The 21,063-nt window shown below is 38.4% G+C and overlaps 1 protein-coding gene across 5 annotated transcripts in view; it reads left to right on the forward strand.

The window, feature by feature from the left end:
• GCA (grancalcin) overlaps positions 1-21,063 on the forward strand; it is a 47,709-nt gene that overhangs the window by 14,741 nt on the left and 11,905 nt on the right. For 3 of the 5 annotated variants that reach the window (XM_027591045.2, XM_027591046.2, XM_027591047.2), the window contains 2 exons: positions 9,244-9,408; positions 17,004-17,073. In XM_027591045.2, coding sequence (XP_027446846.1) covers positions 9,265-9,408; positions 17,004-17,073 — 214 coding nt within the window. In that variant the 5' untranslated portion in view covers positions 9,244-9,264. Of the gene's footprint in view, positions 1-3,464; positions 3,484-7,240; positions 7,380-9,243; positions 9,409-17,003; positions 17,074-21,063 lie in introns of those variants that run through there. The other 2 variants (XM_035726887.1, XM_027591044.1) reach the window with 2 other exon arrangements.

The raw sequence follows: 21,063 nt of genomic DNA on the forward strand, positions 1-21,063 counted from the left end.
TTATCTTTCTAGAAAGTTAGTTTTGTGAGTGTATGATCCCATGTTATTAATGTGGAGTCCAATTGATATTCACAAGGATGAAACCTGGATTTAACATTGCCTGAATAACAAATTATTTTATGGGGGCTATTAATCACTGTTGCAGTTTTTACTGAGCATTTGTTGTGGACACATGGTGTGGTCAACATTATATGTATGTATAGAATTTCTGAAGAAGTTTGCGTTGAATCCAAATTGCTTAATAGGACTTAATGATCCAAGTGAGGAAGCATATATTCAGAAACTACCATTCTTCACCTCTCTGAAGAGCCCTGTTGACAATTTTTGTATATGCATTATTTTTTTTTTTTTAAGGTTTTATTTATTTATTCATGAGAGACGGAGAGAGAGAGGGAGAGAGACAGAGAAGCAGAGGGAGAAGCAGGCTCCCAAGGAGCAGGAAGCCCGATGTGGGACTCGATCCCAGGACCCTGGGACCATGACCTGAGCCGAAGGCAGATGCTTAACCATCTGAGCCACCCAGGCGCCCGCATTATTGTTTTTTAAATTGCTTTTGAGTTTGTGCTTCTGCCGAGAGAGTACTTAATATCACCAGAATTAGAAACAAAACAAAAAAAAAACTGTGTTGTTGAAAGCTTAGCTGAATAAGGTCAGTTTGTCAAGTGGCTGGTCTCAGTGATAAATGGCAAATAATATTTACTTCTGTCTTATTTGTGAAGTTTATTACTTTTCTGTGTCCTCACTAGTAGGCATTAACCAACCCTTAGGCAGTTGTAACAGTTTTAGACTTATAATAAAATTATTAATGGATAGCTTCATTTTATACTATCAAGTTTTTATGCCTTATACTAATAACACATATAGAGCCTTCATTATTCCATAAAACACATTATTCCATAAAGACACAATAATTTCTGGAAAAAGTATGATAATTATTGCATGTATATCAGTCAAAACCATGGCATGAAATCTATCTGAATACATTTTAGCATAAAATAGATAAATTCTAGAGCAGATCCAAGGTGACGACACAACAGTGGATGTGATAACTGTCTTCTCTTCTTCACCTTTCAGATTTTGTGTGCTATAGATTGAACTGTGTCCCCCTAAAATGTGTTTGTTGAAGCGCTACCCCCCAGTGTGATGGTATTTGGAGATAGGAGACATTGGATGGTAATTAGGTTTAGGTGAGGTTAGGAAGGTGTGACCCTCATTATGGCATTAATGTCCTTATAAGAAGAGACAACAGAGAACTTGCTTCCTCTGTCTCTCCACCATGTACTCAGAAGACACAGCAAGAATGAGGAGTCATCCTAGGGATACAGCCTTGAGCCATCAAAATGTGCTAGTGTTTGTTCAATTCTTTACAGGCCAGGATTAAGGCCTAGTCAAGAAGAGGGCTCAGAAGAACCTGGCTAGAGTTTGGTCAAGGAGAAAGTATTTGTCACCATGTCATTGAAGGGCAAATCTAAAATATCAGTAAATCTTGAGGGCTATCTCTTAAAAACAGAAAATAATTTCACTATTCTCACCATCTCAACTGTTATACCCTGGTGAACACGACCGTCTCTAAATTACCAACAGATTGCTATCAGGTCTCCTTGCTTCTATGCTAACCCCCTTCAGTCTATTGTCAACACAGATGAAAGAGTGATCTTTTACAAATTAAGTTATATTATGTACGACTAAAGTTCCAAACCCTCAGTGGCTTCTAATCTCACCCAGAGTATAAAGTCTTTACGATGGCCAATAAAGGCCTAGGGTGATCTGCCCCAATGCCCCTGCTTTGTAACCACTCTTGGATTTTCCCTCTGGTTCAATCCATGCCAGACTTACCAGCCTTCTTGCTGTTCTCTTAACAGGTCAGGAGGCTTCTGCCTTCAAATTCTGCCTGGAACATTCTTTCTACATGTCTAACCTACTCATGCCGAGTCTTTGCTTAAACCTCACTTTCTTTTTTTTTTTTTGAGCAGCATAACGCTCCCCTTCTTATTGAGGCTACTTGAGCATCTCATTTCATACTGCAACCTTGCTCTGTCACCATTCCAGGCTTGCAGGGTTCTTGGCTCGTGGAGTCAAAGAATGAAGCTCGTGGACACCAAAGGGTGAAGTGATAGTTTATTAAGTGAAGGTGAGAACAGAAAGAAAGCTCTCTAGGGTGAGAGGAGTCCCCCCGTGGTCACCAAATGATGTAGTTTTGGAATGTTGGTGAGGTCCAGAGCTGACGGCCAAGAAAGAATTCTTGAGACGTCTTTGGTACAAAAAGGTGGTTTTATGAAAGCATGGGGACAGGACCCGTGGGCAGGAAGAGCTGCACTGGGGTCATGAGGAGCGGCCCATGATATACTTTCAAGTTGGGAGGGGGTTAGGGATAGCGTAAATCTCTAAGGAACTTTGGAAACAAGGTTTCTAGGACCTTGAGGCGGCTACCTGTTGTTGGGAAAAAGTCATTTATTACTGTCTAACAAAATCTTAGTCATGAGACCCTTCAGATGTATATCAGTGGGTCATATGATTGGGGATGGCTGCCAACATGTATCTTGGAAGGTAGGGATAAAGGGAGTTTCCAAAGGAATTTTTATATGTTAAAGTAGACTTACAGGGTCCTGGGGGTTGGGGTAAGATTGCCTTTTGCCCTTAGCAAAGTGTCAACATCCAGGCAGTTGAGTCCCTAGAGGAATGTCACTCTGCTTGTTTCAAGGACTTGTCAATGGGCTGTAAATAGTAAGGAAATTTAATAATTTTTCTTCTGCCCTTATGTCCCATATCATCATCTTACTCCCCCACCCTTGCTTTCATTTTCCTTTCATTCTGTAGCATTTTTCATCTCCTAACATACCATCTACTTTATTTATTGTCTTTGCGTATTGTTGTTTGTTCTCCCTGCTAGAATGTGAGTGTCCAGAAGAGCAAAAACATTCCCACAACCTTGGTGTATTTTTTTCCCCCATCTGAACTAGTGCTACATTATAGATGTTCAATAAATTGTCTTTTAATAAATGAATCAGGCTAAGTTTCTTAATGATATAAAATAAGCTCCATGGGGCGCCTGGGTGGCTCAGTGGGTTAAGCATCTGCCTTTGGCTCAGGTCATGATCCCAGGGTCCTGGGATGGAGCCCCACATCGGGCTCCCGGCTCAAAGGGGAGTCTGCTTCTTCTTCTCCCTCTGCTGCTCCCCCTGCTCATGCTCTCTCTCAAGTAAATAAAATCTTATAAAAAATTTTAAAAAATAAAATGAGCTCCATTAATGTTGTTTTTCTTTTTCTTTTCTTAAAGATTGTATCTGTTTATTTGACAGAGAGAGAGAGAGAGAGCACAAGCAGGAGGAGTGGCAGAGGGAGAGGAAAAAAACAGGTGCCCCGCTAAGCAAAGAGCCTGATGTGGGGCTTGATCCCAGGACCCCAGGATCATGACCGGAGCCAAAGGCAGATGCTTAACCAACTGAGCCACCTAGGCACCCCAATGTTGTTTTTCATTAGCTGGTATGTCTTGTTTTAGAATTTAGCATATAAATAATTTCTTTGAGTTAAGTACCCTCTGGCTCTGGAACTGAAGTTTGCTGAGGAGCAGTAAAATTTTACTGACTCCCGTGTCCTTGTCTCCTCCATCCCTCACTCACCCCCAACCCACCTTCTATATAGAGGAAAAGCAAATGGGGTAGCAACAGATAGGAAAGGAAAACATAAATAATTCAGTGTTTATAGTGTACTAGAAAATGTACTGGTTAATTGAATATCTAAATTTATGATAAGACCAAAGGTCACCAAAATATGGAAGAAATACCATAGGTAGACATAATCATGAAAGCTTAACATGCACTAGAAAACATGTCTGTGTAAGAAAAGTAATGTGATTGGCTAATTTTAGTCAAAACAATGCATTTTCTTGTCTATTTGTCTAGTTCTTGGTGTGCCATTTTTTTGCTCTTTAAACAATTTCCTCCTATAGTGTAAATCATTTTTACTATGTTTTGAAATGCTGTGGTTGGGAATGGGCAGGGAGGGGAAAATGCATTGTTAAAGAGACTCATTCCACAGCCAAGCTGCCTGGGTTCTAATCTCAGCTTTGCTACTAACTGCACAACTGGGGATAAGTGATACACAATTCTTCACCTTACTTTTCACATGTATGAAATGGTGATACTAAGAGCATATACCCGATGAGGTTGTTTTGAGGAATGGCCCCTCATAGCACACAGTGCCTTGTTACACAGCGTTCACTCTATAAGTAGCTATTTTTATAGAATAGTGGAGTGTTTTCTGAAACAAAAGTGCATAATTTCAAATTGGTTTTTTATAAAATGCTTTATAAATTTTCATAAAATGATACTGGTCATATAATACTAACAAATTTTCATTACTATTACTTAAAAAAAAGCTCTGGGCTCAAGTAAATTTTTAAATTCCTATATTAGAAAATTTATAATTTGAAATACAAGGTTTAGAGAAAGATGCTGCAGATGGTGGTGTTAAAAGACCTCTTTGTATCTCATGGTACATTGTACACAGTACTGTACAAGAGGTAAAGCAATTCTACCTTTACCTTTCTGAGTTCTTGGCTGAGACCCTTGTAATAAAAAATAGATTAACAAGAGACTAAACCCAGACGTTTATTGACGTATATCCTCATGTATACATGGGAGATATCCAGGGATAAATGAATAACTCTCAGAGGTGCTTCTAACTTAGATACCATCTTCAGCTAAAGAGAAAAGGAAGAAAGGGGAGGGGAGGCTAGTTGTGGGGAGGTACCAGGAAAAGCAGTGTAAACAAGTGTAAGATTTTTTTTTTTTTTTAAGACTTTATTTATTTATTTGACAGAGAAAGACACAGCGAGAGAGGGAACACAAGCAGGGGGAGTGGGAGAGGGAGAAGCAGGTTTCCTGAGGAGCAGGGAGCCCCTTTGCAGGGCTCCATCCCAGGACTCTGGGATCAAGACCTGAGCGGAAGGCAGACGCTTAACGACTGAGCCACCCAGGTGCCCCTAAACAAGAGTAAGATTTGTTATGCAGATTTAAGTCTGTATCTTCTCCATTTTTGAGGGTCTAAAGTTGTCTCAGAGGAATAATCTTGGTCCTTCCTGGTAGGGAGGGAGAAGGACACTTTTGTAAATTTATGTCCTGCTTTTAGACAAATACAGGGAGAACAGAGAGATTTTTCTTTTATCTGCTTCTTCTCAATTGCCTTCAATTCAAAATAATCCTTATGCCAAAGTGGCATATTTTGGAATGGCATCTTCTGCTGCCTTTCACTAGGAATTTCCCTAGGAAGTTCTTTCTCTAAGAAGGAGATACACTGCCAAGAACTGTGAGGGATCTGATATTTTATTCCACTTGTAAGCTAACAGGTAGCCTGCCACAGTTTCATAGAAGTTGACAGATGCATAAGATTCCTCTGTCAGAGACAAAGGGTTTTGTTACTCATAGCACCACAGGCAGCGTGACATTCAGGCTCTCATAGATTCTTCTTGCTCCCAGGTGTCCCCAGGTTGAACTGGAGCTTCAAGGCAGGTGCTGCACAAGCAGCCAGGGTTTGGATCAGAATGGAGAAGTCCAAATTTAGGACTGTCATGCTAACAAACCAACCCAAACTTTGCCTTGGAGGGACAGATTATCTTTGTTATCCTGCAACAAATTTCTCTGCCCTTGAGGGAAATACTATCCCTATCTTTGAAACTATGTGTGTAGAAATGCAAGAGAATCATGGAGACTTGATCCCCAACATACATAAATGCAATACAAATGTAAGACTATTATTATGAAAAAAAAGGAACAAAAATTCTGACCAGAGATTTAGACTAACACTGTAAATATAAAACACTCAATGCTTTCTGAGCATTTCTCAATTAGAATAAAACCTTGTAACAATTTGTTTTGCTTTGTAGTGCATTATCACTTGACGCTTTAACAGTCATATGTCTTTCCTCTTATCAAGTAGGTTTTATCGTTTCCCTCTATTTATTCCAATAATCTAACCTTATTGCCTAAATTATTTCTTATTGTGTTAGAGGAACTAACACACACTTTCTCAAGAGCGGCCTGTACGTTAGCAATCTTCCTTTCTCTCTGCCTCTTCCTGATAAAATTAAGTTTCACAAGGTACATGTTCCTTCTCTATAGTGTAGCTGGGCAATTATTACTCAGCTTTGCAAGGTGGTTTTCCTCTGCTAATAGACAGCTAACGCTTTTTCTCCCCACATCCTTATTTTTAAGAAACATTTTAGCGGTTGTCATATTCTTCAGAGATAATATCATTCTGCTCTTTTTCTTTGTTTTTAAGCTAAAGCTACATCTGCCCTGTTGTTTGGTGTATGTATATGTGCATCCTGTCCTTTTAAAGCCAGAGCTACAAAATTCATCTGAGTTGCAGAGAAAAGCAGAACTGTCAATCGTTATTATTTAAAAAATTAAAGTAACTTTAACTTTTCACCAAGTGATAAAAACCAAGCTGTTCCCATCAGTGGATATAATTAGGAGGCACATCCTAAGAGTGAGTCATTGGTAGAGTTGTCAGAAAATATACAGGCTATCCTGTATGTTAATGTATAAACAGTGAATAATTTTTTTACAGTAAGCGTATGTCTCGTATGGTATTTGGGACATACGTACATTTAAAAAAATCATTGTTTATTTGAAAATGGAATTTACCTGGACATCCTGTATTTTTATTTGCTAACTCTGGCAACTCTATTCGCCATTTATCCACCAAACTACAAATAACCTTTTGGTAAAGTTTCGCATCAAGTGGGTTTTAGCTCAGAAACACTCCCCTTGGGGCAGAGATAAAGGCTTCAAAGTTTTGGTGTTGTGACATCAACACTACGCAAAAATAAATGCGAGTAATTGAAAGTTTTGCAATTCACAGATGTAGATTTGGAAGTCCAGCTCAAAAGAATGGAGGAATAGACTAAAAGAAGTCATGGACTGACGGGTTTGGGGATTCTCGGAAGAGAGCAAACTTCAGCCTGGAGAGCCTAGCCAAAAAAAAGTGAAAGTTCTCGGAGCAAAGCCTTCTGCAGTTTAGTGAGGAGAGAGCGCGAGACCTGAGCGAGCCAATAGGAACCGAACAAAAGGGGGCTGGGTGCGTGAAGCCAATCAGAGATGAGATGGGTGGGACTAGACTCCGGGAAGGAGCCCGCCTGGGCCCCCCGAAGGGCGGAGCTCAACCAATCGGAACCGAGCAGGGCGGGGTTGGACTCCGGGAAGGGGCGGTCTCAGGGAAGTAAACCACACTGCAAGCGCGTCTTTAAGCCTCACCTGCGTCTGCGTCTGCCCTGCACCTGCAGCTTCGGCTTTCCCCAGTAGGGCTGACGCTGAGTAGAAGGGTGACGGGGGACGCCTGCTCGGGTCGTCATGGCCTACCCGGGACACGGAGGAGCAGTGAGTCCGGGCAGTTTCTCCGCCGCCTCCGCCCCCGCGGGCGGTGCCCGCGTGCGGGGTCCGCCCCCTCCCTCCGCTTGGTTTGACCAGGCTCCGGTACTCCGCGGGGCTGAGGCACCGCGCGGTGTCGGAACCTGGGGCCCGGGTTGAGCAGGGAAACACAGGTTTTCCTCGTCCCTGGGGGCGCCTTTAGGCGAGTCCTTGTGAGGCAAGGATGGTGCTGTGATTTTGGAAATTTTCTTCCTGGATTGGAGGAACAAAAGCGCCCTTTTCTTGTTCCAGTAATATTTTGTGGTCGACCCCCACCTTCCTCGGTTTTGCTAGCGTCCTCTTTCTGAATTTTTGGCCACTTCTTGTTTTCTGTCCTTTAAGTTGCTTATGGATAAATTAAGATATGCCAAATGTCTCTTAATTTTTACTGTTCTACCAAGGGCAATCTGTTCTAGACTTTTTTGGGAGGTGGGAAAGATTAGGTTACTCTTTCTTACATAACTGTTTATCCTTAGTCTCCTTTGAGAGTTGGAAGTTTGTAATTTGTGGTTATATACTTTAATTACTGAGGTTGCCTTTTTGGGTCTCTTTTGATGGTCTTTTCTTTTAAAAGAAGCAACTTTAAAAAAAAATCCCATCTTTTTTGGTTTGTTTTTAATCCATTATGTTGTTTTAACATTTACTGTTTACTTGTACTTCATTGCTTCATAATCTAGTTGTGTATTTCCTGGAGTTTGAAGTGCATTTTTTGGAGCTCCAACACTTCCTCCATACGTTTGCCCTATACATCCAGCCGCACACAGCTCTGATACTACTGGTAGTATCCGACCTTTTGACTCCTTGTTCCCCCCTCCCCCCCAATTTAGAATTCTTTTTTTTTTTTCTTTTTGCCTTCTGGCAGAAATCGTCCTTCAAGGATGCAGGTCAAGATTTTTGTTCAATATGGAATAACAAACAATCTTGATACTACTTTCTCTTCCAGACTCATAAAAATGCTCAGTAAAATGCCTTTCTAAGGTATTAAAAATGTATACCAAGTTCCAAAGTGAAAATAGTAGAGAGAAGCCATAGCCATAGTAGGAAACAAACATCAGAATACCTGCATTTGAACCATGGTCTCCTTCTTACTAGTTATTTGACCTTAGCCAATTTAGGAAACCTCGTGAAGTTTTAGGTTCTCAATGACAAAAAGGCCATAGTAGTTTCATACCTCATAAAGTTTTTGGAAAATCAAAGCGCATAATGGAAAGTACTTAGTACCTGGGCTATAAAAAACTCTCAGTAAATATTAGCTGTGTATTATTTTTGTTGGTATTCTTATTGTTTTTCTTACTAGTTTTGAAGACTTGTTGGAATTAATCACTTGATCAGTTTATTGGTGTCTTGCTTTTTTAAAAATAAATATTTTCTGATGGAGAGGATGTTTGCATTCTATACAGTTTCCCATGACTAGTTCACAGTTTCATTGTATTTACCATGTATTCTAAGTATGTATCTGAAGTATACTACTTCTTAGTTTGACTGTAGGTGAAATTTTTTTGCTTTTTGTTTATTTTGGTGATGGTGGTGGTAAACACTTAAAAAGTGTGTTTTATGTTCATCTGTTAGATTAAGTTCTCAGAGGCTAGAAAGTTCTTTTTTCTGTTACACTTCTTTTAATGTTGGATAACGTGTTAACTGAATTATGTCCTAATGCAGGACATCTAGCATTTTGTAGCTAGCAGCATTTGTGAAAGTGAATTCGGTTGCTTTTAGTAATTCTTTTTATTCTTGCTTTTCAGTGGACTCCTCATAAATATTTTCCTTTAAGCCAATTTTGGTGGATAACAGGTAATACTTGTATTAGTAACTTTATCCTTTTTCACTCTTACAGTTTGGAAATTTTTGTGGTCAGATGCCAGGAATGCAGATGCAAATGGGACAGCCAGTGCCAGGAACAGGGCCAAACCTGCTGCGTGGTGGATACCCAGCATATTCTGATAGTTATTCCTCAGCGGGAGACCCCATGTGGACATACTTCACTGCTATTGCTGGACAGGTGAGATGTTAAATATATGGCACAAACATCAGTTTTTGAAAGGATTGCTGTTTAAAAGAAATGTCAACTCTGCTGCCTTTGGCTCAGGTCATGATCCCAGGGTCCTGGGATGGAGCCGCACATCGGGCTCCCTGCTTGGCGGGAAGCCTGCTTCTCCCTCTCTCACACCCCCTGCTTGTGTTCCCTCTCTCGCTGTCTCTCTCTCTGTCAATTAAATAAATAAATAAAATCTTCAAAAAAAAAAAAATAAAAGAAATGTCAACTCTATTACTTAGTGTGTCATTTTAAATGTATATGAAATTTATATTTTAAACTTATCTAGACTAATTTTTCTCTTGAGATCAGAGTTGAGGGTAGTCATCATTATTTTATTTTTTTTAATTTTTAAAAAGATTTATTTACTTATTTTAAAAGATTTTATTTATTTATTTGAGAGAGAGAGAATGCATGAGCAGGGCAAGGGGCGGAGGGAAAAGCAGACTCCCCACTGAGCAGGGAGCCCAACACGGGGCTCTTGATCCTAGGACCCCGAGATCATGACCTGAACTGAAGGCAGACACTTAATCGACTGAGCCACCCAGGCGCCCCAATTATTTCATTTTTAGAAGTCTGTTAGTGTGATGCCTGACACATTGTTCATTTCACTAAGACTGGTAACTGTGGTGCATGACGACTGAGTCAAAGAGGATGGGGGAAAAGAGATCTACGTGATCTACATGTTAGTCTCCTTGAAGAAGCTGGGACAGAGTATCAAAAAGGAGATTTTTAAATTGTGAATGGTTCTGGGAGAGACTTGATGTAAACCAGTCAGGAAAGGGTAAAGAAAACAGATCAGAATGGAGGTTCAAATATCAGACTAGTGAGAAGAGACAGATTCACACTTGAGTCTTAGTCACAGTCTGTATCTCTTTACTTTTAGACTCACCAAGAAAAACTTACGGCATAGTGAGAATTTCACAGAACTTTGATAGCAATTTTCATTTATTATTCACTCATCTGAGTGTTCACTAGATCCCATATGCTTGGCTAGAAATAGAGGATATACACAGAATTATAATATATGGTGGATACTTTATTTTGGTGTCCCCAATTCCATTCACAACCCTTTTTTCCCTTCTGTGGTAGGAGTTGGAAAAACCCTAATACCATCCTGGACACCTTTGAATCTTGTAAAGGTAGCCGTGTGCCACAGGACTGGCCATTGCAATGTAGGTGTAATTTCTTTAGGATGCTTTCCTTTCCTAAATGAGAAAAACCTTCCTGGCAACTGGTGTTGGCCCTTTTTGCTCCTTAATTCTTCCTGTCTGGAAAGGGAACTTGAGGTATGGAAGTGCAGCAGCGATCTTGGTACCTTGAGTCAACAACTTGAGATAAAGGACTTTGGATGGGATACATAGAAAAATGTAAAGAGAGTGATGGCATTGTGAAGTTGCCATACAGTACTGTTCTGCCTACCCTCAGACTTAAAACAATAAACCCTTATTGGTTTAAATCTCTTTGATAGTATTTTCTATTTTTTGCAGCTAAATGCAGGGCTAACTGTTACATGATACCGTTCTTATCTGCAAAGAACTCAAGTAGTGTGATGCTGGGAATAAATCTGTTTTCTATACTGACTATATAATCTATTTTACAAAATTACAACTTAAAACATAGGAACTGGGCATATATATTTAGAGACTTTTATTTGACTTCTGAACTCTTTCAGTCTTACAGTTGTGAACAATAATTTGCATGTTTGTACTACTTGATACTTGCCTTAAATTTTTCATAGTTTTGTGCTTTTGAAGATTTATTTATTTTAGGTGGGGAGGGGGCAGAGGGGGAAGGAGAGAGAGAGAGAATCTCAAGCAGTCTTCGCGTTAAGTGCAGAACCTGATGGGGGTGGGGGCGCTTGATCTAATGACCCTGAGATCATGACATCAGCTGAAACCAACAGTGGCATGCTTAACCGATTGCCCCACCCAGGCACCCCTAGTTTTGTGCTTTTGAATAGCAAAACTCCATGAGGACATGGCCCTTGTCATTTTCTCCCTTATCAAGTAAGCACTAGGAATATATTAATCATTCAGTAAATGTATTAGATGGTAAGTGAAGGGGGGGAAATCGGAGGGGGAGATGAACCATGAGAAACTATGGACCCTGAGAAACAAACTGAGGGTTCTAGAGGGGAGGGGGGTGGGGGGATGGGTTAGCCTGGTGATAGGTATTAAAGAGGGCACCTACTGAATGGAGCACTGGGTGTTATATGCAAACAATGAATCATGAAGCACTACATCAAAAACTAATGATGTATGGTGATTAACATAACATAATAAAATAAAAAAATGTAAAATGAAAAAATGGATGCATAAACTGTCTCATCTTCAATGTTTAGTCTAAATATTTAAGCAATTCTTTTGTATGTTGAATTTTGCCTAGCTTTAAGGAATCAGGTGAGTTTACTGAACTCACCTCTGCATCTGTATTTTTTTTTAGGTCTCATAATTAATGATGTTCTATGAGAAATGTCCAGTTAAAGGTTTCTACAGTGTTCCTTTTTATTGGACAACATTTTTTGAACAGTAATGATTCAATCATCAGTTGATTAGGGGAAATTCTGGTTTGTACCTTTGCAAATACACATACACACGCACGCACACACACACACACATACACACACATGCATGTCAATAATACCAACAAGTTTAACTTGAGTGTGCATACTGCTTCTGCTTTTTCACACAGTAGCTCTCTGAGGTAGGCAGGATGGATGTACCCTTTTATTATAAATGAATAAGTGGAGATTAAGGTTTAATAACTGAACAAAGAGAACTTGAACTTGGGTATCATTTCAAAATCTTGCTGTCTATTAGTTAACCTAACCAATGGCAACTAATTTTTTGTTAGTTATCTAACTAATAACTAAAGCTCTTATTCAATTAGAAAATGTAGTTTTCTACCACTAATGCTCATTTTTTGGTTAGGGTTTATAGAGTTGGTCATTATCATTAGCTCAAACTGCAGTAAGGAGATCCAAAAAGATCACTTGCATTTTCTGCATATAATTTAGGAAGACATTACTTGTTAGTCAGTTAAGGTAACATGTTTTCATAAAATGTATGAAATATGAGTATGAGGTAGTATAGTATACTAAGAGAGTGCTTTCTGGTGGTAATAACTGTAGAAAAGCTGTTCAGGTTGTTTTTCGGACCTGCAGAATACTGAAAAAGCTCATGTAAAATAGAATTTCACTCATTAATTAGATTTTAGATTTTTTAAATTTAATGGACACTTGAATGCGAGGTTGTAATATTTTCAGCCTTTTGAAATAGTAAATGGACCTGGCCACAAACTGTCAGAAATGGCTATAGTTGAACGAAGAACCAGTGGTAATTGTCTTCATTCCACCAGACAACCAACCTGCTTTGTATTATGTACTGTGCTAGGGCTTGGGGATGCAAAGATGAGTGAAACTCAGATCCTGACTTAGAAGAGTTCTGCCTAGTAAGGGAGACAGACACACAGGGAATGATAATGGTACCAGGAAAGAAGTGCTAAAGGTAAACAGACGAAGATTATGGCGACACTGAGAGAGCATTCTCTGATCTTTATGCTTGTTTTCTTTGCCTAGAACAACACTGTCCAAAATAAACATAACAAGAGCCACAAACATAAGCCGCATATGTAGTTTTGAAGCCTCTGTTAGTACATTTTAAAAAGTAAAAACAAAAATGAAATTAATAATATATTTTATTTAACCCAATATATCAGCAATACTAATATAGCAATATGTAATCAATATAAAACTTATTAATAGGGTGTTGTACATTTTTGTTGTTACTAAGTCTTGGAAATCTGGTGTGTATTTTACACTTACAGAACATCTCAGATCAGACTAGCCATGTTTCAGTGCACAGTGGAATATATGGCTAGTGGCCACTGTATTGGACAACTCAGGCCTAGAACACTCTTCCCTTAGATATCTGCATAGCTTGCTCCTTTACTTCCTTCAGATCTTCCTCGAAATTCACTTTATGAATGAATAAGTCAGTTCACCCTATAAGGAAATTCACCTATCCGTGATTCAGTTACAGGTGAATTCACTTTATCAGCCTCAGTGAGGCTTTCCTTAACTGTCTGTACAAAGTAGCATTGGTCATTCTTCCTTATCTAGTGGTTTTGTGATTGTCCCCATCTTGATTGTGTCCAGAATCTGCATGACAGTTCATGAAATACACCACCTACCTGGCAGTGGTATTGCAGATCCCATCAGCAAACAGGGGGGTAGCTTAGCTTAGCATTTTAGTCCTGCTTTCCTAAGCCTTCTACTTCTCAGAAGTGGTATCATCAGGCAACAGTCTGTAGTATATTTTGTTTTGTTTTGCCCCTTGTCCTGAGTAGAATGTCCCATCTCACTTCCTGCTTTCAGGCAGTGAGCCACTCACATTCCCCATGCCTTGTGAAGTCCTCAGAAGCATGCCCCCTGCCCGACTTCACATCTGCCCTCACTCTACTTCCTAGTTTTTCTTCTGTGTGATGTACCCAAACCCAATTTAAGTTTGGAATTTCGTATGTGTAAATTAGCTTCATATAGTTTGAAAAACAGAAACTGTTCAAATAAAGCAATGAGCCTCACATATATTTAGTTAGAGAAATAAAAGTCTTTTTCTCTCACAGTTATTTTCCTTCTCCATTGCCAGGTCCTCTAACTTGCTGTTGTATTGCTAAGTGGCTTAAGGTCCAGCTAGGGTAAGGCAAATGAGAGACTCACCTTTAAATTGAAGGGGGCTTAAAAAATTTAATAATTGTGATAAATAATGTTTTAACCCCATATTAAAAAATTAATGCAAAAAATCTATGATGAATAAATATCCAATTTTTTAAAAAGATTTATTCATTTTTGAGAGACAGGGAGAGTGAGAAAGTGGGGGAGGGACAGAGGGAAAGGGAGAGACTCTCAAGCAGACTCCTAGCTGAGTGTGGAACCGCCCTTGGGGCTCAATCCCAGGATCCCGAGATTATGATCAAAGGGGGAAACAAGAGTCCCATGCTCAATGGACTGAGCCACCCAGGCACCCCTGCATTGGGACCTTTTGATGAATGTAATGGAAAATGTCCTGAGTTTTATAGCATTTAATTCTGAACTTTGGTAAAATAATAATCTTGGTTTTTCATAGGAAGATTACACATTCAGTTCTGAAGTACAAGACACAGACAGACTGCATTCTACCTTGTAGCAGTGCAAAGCAGTGTGGGGAAGGAAGCATGGACCTTGCAGATAAATAAGCATGTAGAAATTTGATGCATGGAGTTTAAAGCTTTTTTTTTATTTTGTGGGAGAGAAAACAGTGAGATGTGTTTCTTCGTTTCACTCATTCAAAAGGGTTAACAAAGACTAAAATACTATTTATATTCCTTAACTCAAATTTATAATGACTTTTTCTGGGTCTTTTGAACCTACTACTTTTCAACTTTGCTTCCTCTATAATCTTTGTTCTTTCTCTACAAAAGAATTTCCATACTCTTCAGGGTCCCTTCTTTGTCTTTGAATATTCAGAATCCAGAGAAAGGTCCTCTATGTGCTAAGTGGACTTTTCTGTGAAATGTTGCAAAAGAAGCTCCTGTTTGAACAGAAATTATCATCGGACCACATAGGATTGATTTGCTTCATTTTAATTGTATTGGTCAAGGGTTTTAGTAAATTCAAATTGCTCTTTTATAGAAAGTTTTAATTTTGAGCCTGTTTGCACAATGTGTTATTTATTTTTATAAATGAGGAAAAAAACTGATGAAGCTTAGTAATTCTCACTAATTTTATTCTCAGGTTTAGTATCATTTTCCCGCTTAAGAAATGTTAAAGAAAGGGACACCTGGGTGGTTCAGTCAGTTAAGCATCTGCCTTCAGCTCAGGGCGTGATTCCCAGAGTCCTGGGATTGAGTCCTGCATTGGGCTCCTTCCTCGGCAGGGAGCCTGCTTCTCCCTCTGCCTGCTGCTCTCCCTGCTTGTGCTCTCTGTCTCTTTCTCTCTCTCTCTCTCTCTGACAAATCCTTGCTCTGTGAGGAGCCTGCTTCTCCCTCTCCTCCCCACTTGTGCTCTCTGTCACTATCTCTGTCTCTTTCTCAAATAAATAAAATCTAAAAAAAAAAATCTTAAAAAAAGTTGAAAGAGGCAATTTATAACCATGTTATATTTAGTGTAGTGAAGATAGGAGACCTTTTTAAATTAAAAATGAGAGAAAAGTCATTTCCTTCTTTTGCTTCTGTTTTACTAATTTGTAAAAGAATGTTTTTCAAAATTTACTCTGCAGTAACTGACAGTGACTTGGCGTCTGTGCCATCATTTCAGTGAGATACACCATTGACAGTGGCAGCTGAGGACTTCATTGATAGTTTTGTTTGTCTTGTTTTGTTTACTGATGATTTCTTAGATCATGTTAGAAGTATGTGCATAGTTTTTCAAAGTCTTGAAATATAATAATGGTTTGATATAATAGGAAGGTAGATAATTGTTTAAGTAAAAATTCCTTGTAAAGTCTTTGTCATTGGAGGAAAGTTGCTAACCTACCTTTAATTCTAAACATATGGCTAATTTTTTTAAAGTATAATTTTCTTAGTCTAGAATTTATTGAAGTTTTGTAATCAAATCCCGGAACTACGCATGGCAGAGAAAGGAACACTTAGATACTCTGTAGGCACATGGATGATCCAATGGAAAGAATGCTTCTTAGTTTTTTAATTCCTGAGAGAACCACTGGAATTTTTGTTATAAGGAATTCCTTGTTAAAGATTCATTAGAATATGAGTATTTATAATACTTCTTGGAAGTTGGTTGTAAAAATTTTCTTTATTTCCTGGGTCTCTTACAAAAATGAACTCATACAAAGTTCCTGTTTTAAATTTGCTTCCCTGATCCTATATCAGAGCTGTTGTTTTGCATTTGTGACAGTGTTTATGATGCTTCCAAGTAAATTACTCTGTATATTTTTGTAGAAAATAGGATGAGGTACTGAAACATAATGAGAATATTCAACCTGTTTCACTTCCATTGCGATTTCTTGTTTGTGTTAAAAATTTTTTATTTCCCATAATAAGTTCAAACAAGAATGTTGGGGAAATAATCAGAAGAATAGCAACAAGATGCAGGATGACTAAAATTTTGCTGGGGGGAGTAGGGAGAAGTTATTCTCTCCTTCCAGTTACAGCTTCATATCCCATGAGAAGGGCATTAGGGGAACATTTTTGAGATTTTTCTGAACGTATTTTGGTCTTTTTTCCATTTTAGGTAGAGGTACAATGATTCTCACAGGATAATATTTTGACCTGTTGTATGTCAGAATGATTATGCTGTTTCTAAGAAGTAGAAAAAATAAATTATACTTGAAGTGCTTAAATATTAATAGAATATAAGTTGATTATGAAAAAATTATTTATTTTGTATGCTGTTTTGTAATATGCCTTTGCTGTCAGTAATTACTTCTATAATTTTGTAGTTGATTATGGAGTAATGTTTTAAAGAATGCATATTTATTGATTGGCCTAAAACAGCCAATTAGCATATTAATATGATTTGATATAATTGTGCATTAAATCTGATTATAATTATTTTTTGACAGGATGGTGAAGTGGATGCTGAGGAACTTCAGAAATGTTTGACACAGTCTGGAATTAATGGAACTTATTCTCGTGAGATCATTCCCCCCCAATATTTAAAAATCTTTCTATCACAGTTGTATGTGCACATAATTTAAAGAGTCAAATAGTTCTGCAAAGCTTATTGTGAAAATAACTGTTCCTTGTGCATAATTATCTCCCTGATATTAACCACTCTTAGAGGAAATCTCATTCAGCTTTTGCAGCTTCTTTCGAAATTTGCCTCCAGATCTCAAAATAGTGTGCTTTTATCACTATGGATTTTCAGTTTTAATGATTAACAGTTGATATCCAGCTATGGAAGATGAGAATTAACTCTCTTGGAACTTGAAACTCACTCTTGTGCCAGTACTCCACACTGGAATGCTTCCCAATCTTCCTCCATCCATTATAGCTGTATAGTAATTTTCGTTAGGTCAGTAATCAGTATTTGCCTTATTGTTATATTCTAAATGTTCTTCTTCTGTCTTGTGATAATGTATGATTAATTTCCCTTTTTATATACTGTTTTGCTTTTTCTGAAATTAATCATCATTCTGGAGCTTTTTATTGTGGTCTACTTTCTATGCATAGCTGCAAACCTATCATTCCTTCACCATCATTCTGGAACTGACTTTCTATGCCCTTTTGAGTTGGATCTCCCTTTTATTTAGTCTCTAGTCATTTTAAAAAATACAATAAAATATAACAGTAATTAGCTTCTCAGTAAGAGAGTGCATGGGAGGAAAGTCTTTTTAGACTTTATCTGAAAATGCTTTCATTCTGTCCACAGAATTAAGTGACCAGGTATGGAACTCTGCATTACAGATCATTTTCATTTAGAATTTTAAAGACATTCCTCCGTTGTTTCTAGCATCCACTGTTACTTTATCTGCCAGTATGTCAGTTTTTTCACTGCGGAAGCTTGTGAGATCTCTTCATGCCGGGTTTGGAATTTTACAATGATGTGCCTGGTTGTGTTGTGTGGGAACTCAGCGGGCATTCCCAGACTGGGAATTCATTTGCTTTAGTTCTGAGACATTTTCTTTAGTGATGTTTTCTCAATTTTTTCCTTTGGAATGTCTGTCATTTAGACTGGGTCACTTTTCTTAATATTTTTTTCTCCTGTCTGTTTTTTTTCTGTGGGGAGATTTCCTCAGCTTTATTTTCTGAATCTTTTATTGAGTTTTTCTTTTTTTTAATATATCTGCTATCATGTTCTTAAAATGCAAGAGCTTCTCTTCTTTTTTCATGTATGTGATATCTTCCCTATCTCTCTGAAACTGTATTTTTGTATTTGTTGTTAATGCATTTTTCAGAGTTTTTTCTTCTTTCACAAACTGTGCTTCCTCCAAATTTTTTTCCAGTTTGTTTTGTTGTCTTTCATGTTAGATGGCTTTTCTCAGGTGTCTGATGATCCTTGGTTGCACATATTGAACTAAAATGCAGGTCATGGTTTGGTATTGACTGTAGACTTCCATGTCTGGTGGTTTGGCGGGGCAGTTTGTTATGCAACAGTATGTTTAGGGATTTCCTTTTGGGCTGGTTGTCTGGTAGGAAAGGAGGAGGGAAGACTCAGCAGGGTTCTCAGTCTTTGGTAAACTGTCACTTAAATGCCTTATTTTTACCAGATAGGCTGGGGTTAGGGTTCCGGTATGTGCCTGGTATCCTGCAGTTCCCAGACCTCTCCAGAGAATAAAACCCCAGATTTCTGGTGGGGTGAGCATTGACATGGCAGCCATCTACCAATTTGAGGCAAGGAGGGTTGGGGGCTCTTAATACTCTTTAAAAAGATATTCAGTTGGTCCTCCTGGTTTTATCTCTATCTTAACACTTGCTTTCTGAAAATACTGCCAATTCTTTTTTTTTTAATCTTTTTTTTAAGATTTTATTTATTTATTCATGAGAGACAGAGAGAGAGAGAGAGAGAGAGAGGCAGAGGGAGAAGCAGTCTCCCCAAAGGTAGACGCTTAACCGTCTGAGCCACCCAGGCGCCCCAATACTGCCAATTCTTAAATGTTTGGGGTCTTCTCTAGGATAAGTAGGCTGGTTCTCCGCTTTTCTTATCATGTGTTTGGGAAGCCAGTTTCTCAGATCTAGGGTTAAGATTAGGTTGAGAGTTGGGGTCAGGGTTAGGGTTAGGTAGGGTATGTGCCTGGTGTTCTACTGTTCAGAGACCTCTTCAGATGGTTAGGGTTAGGGTTAGTGTTAGGGTGAGGGTTTGGGTTCGAGGTTTGGTGTTAGGGGATTGGGTTTAGGGGTTTGGGTATGTCTCTAATATCCTGCAGTTCAGAGACCTCTCCAGAGTATAAATTCCCAGGTTTTGCTGAGGTTAGAATAAATTTTGCAGACATCTATGGATCTAAGGCAAAGAGGGGATTTGGTGCTCTAAATGCTCCCTAAATAGATATTCAGCTGGTCTATTTTTATCTCTACCTCCATACCCATTTTCAGAAATACTACCAATTCTTAAATGTTTGGGATCTTCTCACGGAGAAGTAGGCTGCTTCTCTGCTTTTTTATTGTGTATTCAAAAGCCACTGTCTCAGATCTAGGGTTAGAGTTAGGGTAGGAGTCAGGATTAGTGTTAGTGTTAGGTTTAGGGGTTGTAAATTACTGGTTGGTGGTTAAGATTAGGGTTAGGATTAGGGTTAGTGTTAGGTTATGTGTCTGGTGTCCTGCAGTTCAGAGACCTCTCCAGAGAGTTAGTGTTAGGGTTAATGTTAGGGTGAATGTTAGTATCAGGGTTAAAGGTTAGGGGGGACTGGTTATTGGTTAGTGGTTAGGGCTTTGGATATATGCCTAGTATCCTGAAATTCGAAGAATTCTCCAGACAGTAAATCCCTAGATTTTTGCTGGCGTGAGACTAGACATGGCATCCATCTATGGAGCTGAGGCAAGGAGGGAATTTGGGGCTCTAAATCCTCTTTAAATGGATATTCAGTTGGTCCTTCTATTTTTCTCCCTACCTGCACACCCATTTTCACATATAATACCAATTCTTACATGTTTGGTGTCTTCTCCTGGATAATCAGGCTCCTTTTCAGCTTTTCTTATTGGGTGTTCATCAAGCCACTATCTCAGATCTAGGTTAATTAACTTCCATCCATTCTACTACTTTTCCAAGTTACATAATTCTTTTCTTCTGTTTTCTGTCTCCTCTTTTTTTTTCTAATGGTTTATGACTTTAGAAAATTTAGTTTTTTGCCCATTCTAATGGGGTATTGGGGGAAATGAAAAATCTGTTAACTTTCCTGAAAATTCTTCTCTATTCTTTGTCAAAAATATTTAATCTTATATACATGTATACTCAGTCCTATTTTGTCATTGAAGATATGCTTATTTGAAGACTCAGTGTTTGCCATTTGTTATCATATGTTCAGATTTTCCCATGTAATGGATGTGTGCCACCTTAACTTGAAAGCAAAACATATCATTTGCTTGACAAAATGATGGAATGCCATCCAGAGACCCCTCATGGTAACTTTGCCACCCTCCTTCTTCCCACTTGAGTAGTATTTCTATGAAGGAGCACTGGGCTCCAATCCTGACTCTTCCACTTATTAGCTCTATGAAGTTGGGAAACTTTATTATACTGGGCTTCTGTTTCTTCATTTGTAAAATTGGGACTTATAGTACTTTTGTATGTTTATGTGAAATCACCAAATCATACTACTTGGCTTATAGTGAATGCTCATTGAGTGTCTGTTGAATTGTCAGTCTGAAAATATTGTAACCACCTATTCTAACTTTGACACTGTATTAAAGAAAATCAGCTATTTTAACTTGTAGAATGTTTTATAATTTTTTTAATAGGTTTAAAATTTAGCTGAAATGTTTTTTATTTATAAAAATTTAAAATATGTTATCAAATAGCAAAATTAGATAATTTTAAGCATTTTTATTTATTTATTCATTCATTTTTAGGAGCTACTAACAAGAACTTTGTAAGCTTTAGTAATTGTGCTGACATAGTATCTCTTTTATCAGGACTGATACAATTGGTCTTGAGGTAAATCAGCTTACCAATTCGATGCAATTGTG

The sequence above is a fragment of the Zalophus californianus genome, chromosome 3, assembly GCF_009762305.2.
Source record: "Zalophus californianus isolate mZalCal1 chromosome 3, mZalCal1.pri.v2, whole genome shotgun sequence".
Classification (NCBI taxonomy): domain Eukaryota; kingdom Metazoa; phylum Chordata; class Mammalia; order Carnivora; family Otariidae; genus Zalophus; species Zalophus californianus.